Source organism: Etheostoma spectabile, chromosome 5, assembly GCF_008692095.1.
Source record: "Etheostoma spectabile isolate EspeVRDwgs_2016 chromosome 5, UIUC_Espe_1.0, whole genome shotgun sequence".
NCBI lineage: Eukaryota > Metazoa > Chordata > Actinopteri > Perciformes > Percidae > Etheostoma > Etheostoma spectabile.
In genome coordinates, this window is record NC_045737.1 from 35006839 (window position 1) to 35009696 (window position 2858).

At 36.9% G+C, this 2858-nt stretch overlaps 1 protein-coding gene across 1 annotated transcript in view; it reads right to left on the reverse strand.

Moving 5' to 3' along the window:
• Positions 1-2076: 2076 nt before the first annotated feature.
• The window catches only part of LOC116689860 (trace amine-associated receptor 1-like), a 12948-nt gene continuing 12166 nt past the window's right edge, over positions 2077-2858 (reverse strand). Inside the window, 1 exon segment of the mRNA XM_032516515.1 lies at positions 2077-2858. This exon segment is cut by the window's right edge and continues 7 nt beyond it. Coding sequence (XP_032372406.1) covers positions 2077-2858 — 782 coding nt within the window.

Here is a 2858-nt window from a genome sequence, read left to right on the forward strand (position 1 = left end):
GATCCCAGCCCCATGCAGTCATTGTCAAAGTGTCCTGGGCAAGGACACTGGAACACCAAGGTTGCCCCGTTGTTAAGACTGGAAAAGCGCTATATAAATACAGCACATTTACATTTACATTTACCCAGCGGAACTAGAACTACACTGCCACTTACGTAGATTTGGTAGCAAGGTATCATTACCATAACAAATTAGGCAGCTTCATTTGTAGAGCACATTTCAGCAACAGGGCGATTCAAAGTGCTTTACACAAATAATTAAACAGATAAAACACAGTACAAACAGTTAAAATCATAAGCATAAAAACCGGTAAACACAGAATAGACAGTTAAAAACAAATAGAAACTTAGGACGATAAACCAAGAATAAGAAGTTACAGTGCCGACATACAGCACAACATTTAAGAACAGGCAGCCATTAACTTTAAAGAAAGGCAGCATCAAAAAGAAATTATCGTTTATACTGTATTTATCTCAACATGACTGACATACTAACATAGGGCAGAGAACAATAAAAGTACCCGTACTACAATATCAATTTAAATAGGACCTTCGCCGATTGATGTCAGGGCTCAGGCCCCAATGAAGGCACTTCACATCCCCTTCCTTAACTGACCTAGCACTTATAATTATGAGCTACATAAAGAATAAAGAATAGAATCGAATATAATACGCTTCATTGTCCCCGAGGTGAAATTTGTCTTGGACATAGTGCTACAATCTGTTGCTTCACAAAATAACGTGTAACAGAAAGAACTAAATTCTAAAGTCAATCAACATAAAAGTAAATACACATAAACATGAGATCAGCAAAGCGTCCTCAGACTCAAAAGGAGGAACCGCATGACAGCACGTCAAAGTATGAAAAGTAAAGTATGAGTGATACAACAGAACCCAACTTGTGGATGTCCGTGCTGCTGTGTTTAACCTCTGACAGCATGCCTTTGACTTTTACCTGTTTTGTCCTGTTAGTTAGAAAAGAATGAAATCACGTCATTACGTATTTTAGTTACAATTTTTATGGATTTCTTCATATGCTTTAATAAAATAACAGTTTAGATTTATTCTGTAATTCACAGCCATACAGGGTATTTTGTGCAATATTGTATTATATTATTGTGAACCTCCTACTGTTTGCACGTGTTACATTATGCAGTGGGTCATATACAGAAGCAGTGCACTTATCGAAGAGAAAGTCCTTTTTGTTTCTTAGAGTTATGACTTATCTGACGCCACTATAAGCAATACAATATGTTCATGGTTATGTGATTTTGAGTGATCAGATCCTTAAAACAAAGATTCCATCATGTGTTAATGTGTCGACGTTGCATCACAGATGTTTGGTCAAAAGAAGAAATGATTAAAACAATCTGTTTTAGTTTGATCTGTTGATCTATTTACTGTAGCAGAGATTTTATAATAAATATATGTTGAAGGTAAACTTGGTTTCTTCTTACAGTAACACCTCTAATTGCAGTGATGTCATCAGGTGACACTAAGGAACGCATGTGTGTGACACGCACTCATGCACTCACTCATGCACATGGAGATGACATTGTTTTATTTGCTTTGCCGTAATGAGGATAACATTTTCAATTCAATTATTTTTTACTTGTAAATTTATTTCATTTAACTGGCAATCCATAACACATTGAGCACACCATGCGCACCATATTATGGTCTAACTCATAAACATTGTGCCCTTTAAAGTATTGTGTTGTATATGCCTGTATATAATTTATGGATGTGTCTACATTCATATTTAACATGCAGATTTGCATAATTCACAAACTTTTAAAGCTTGAAATATGAAGAAGGGTAATTGAAATCCTCCATAGTCTAATGGGTGTCCAGGGATTGGTTGAACACATACAGAATGTGCGTTGAAATACTCTTCAAACATGAATCAAATATGTTTTTAGGATTCCGTGTTGCTGATGTGTGATAGGTAATGTACCCTGCATTATATAAATAAAATATATAAAATAAGCAAGACCCTATAACACCTATGGTCTATAACCTAGATTCATTAAGCTGTATATATAACATACCTTTTCGCACATTTCACAGAGTCTATTTACAGAATCTGAGCCTCACAGGAGCCAGGCTGCAGTATCTGAAATTTAACAATGAGTTTAATAGTTTTTTTAAACCAGGGGTAATAAAGAGCATAGATAATTGGGTTTAGGCAGGAATTAAAATAAATCAGAAAAATCATAAAGCTCTCAATTGTAGAACCGAGCAAGATATTTTGGCCTGAGAGACTGACGCAGTAATAAGGACAGTAACACATCAAATACACAACTACGAGAACACCAAGCGTCCTGGCCGCTTTAATCTCAGATTTCTTAACTTGAACAGTCTTGGAGTGCTTGAGTGAGACAGTTGCAATGTGGAACCTTATTGCTCGAGCTTGAGACACAGCCACCACGAATACTCTCATGTACAAAACAATGATGACAGTAATGGGAATAATGAAGCTGACAACAACATCAGCAGCTCCTGTAATGTTGACAACACACTCTCCATGGCAGGAAATATCCCTGCCTGGCTGCTTCAGGTTATCTTTCATAATAATAATGATATATAAAAAAGAATAAGCCCAACACAGAAAAATACATGTTATAGCAACATTTAGAGTGATCTTGGTTGGGTAATGCAGCGGGTAACAAATCGCCACATAGCGGTCAACAGAAATGAGTACAATGTTTCCTATGGGGGCAGTGATCAAGATACCAGGTAAGATGTAATACAGCACACACATGAGGTCACCCAGGATCCAGCAGGTCGTTGTAAGGAGGATTTCTACTGGCAGCACTACGAGACCCACAAGAAAATCTGAGACCGCCAGAGAGAGGA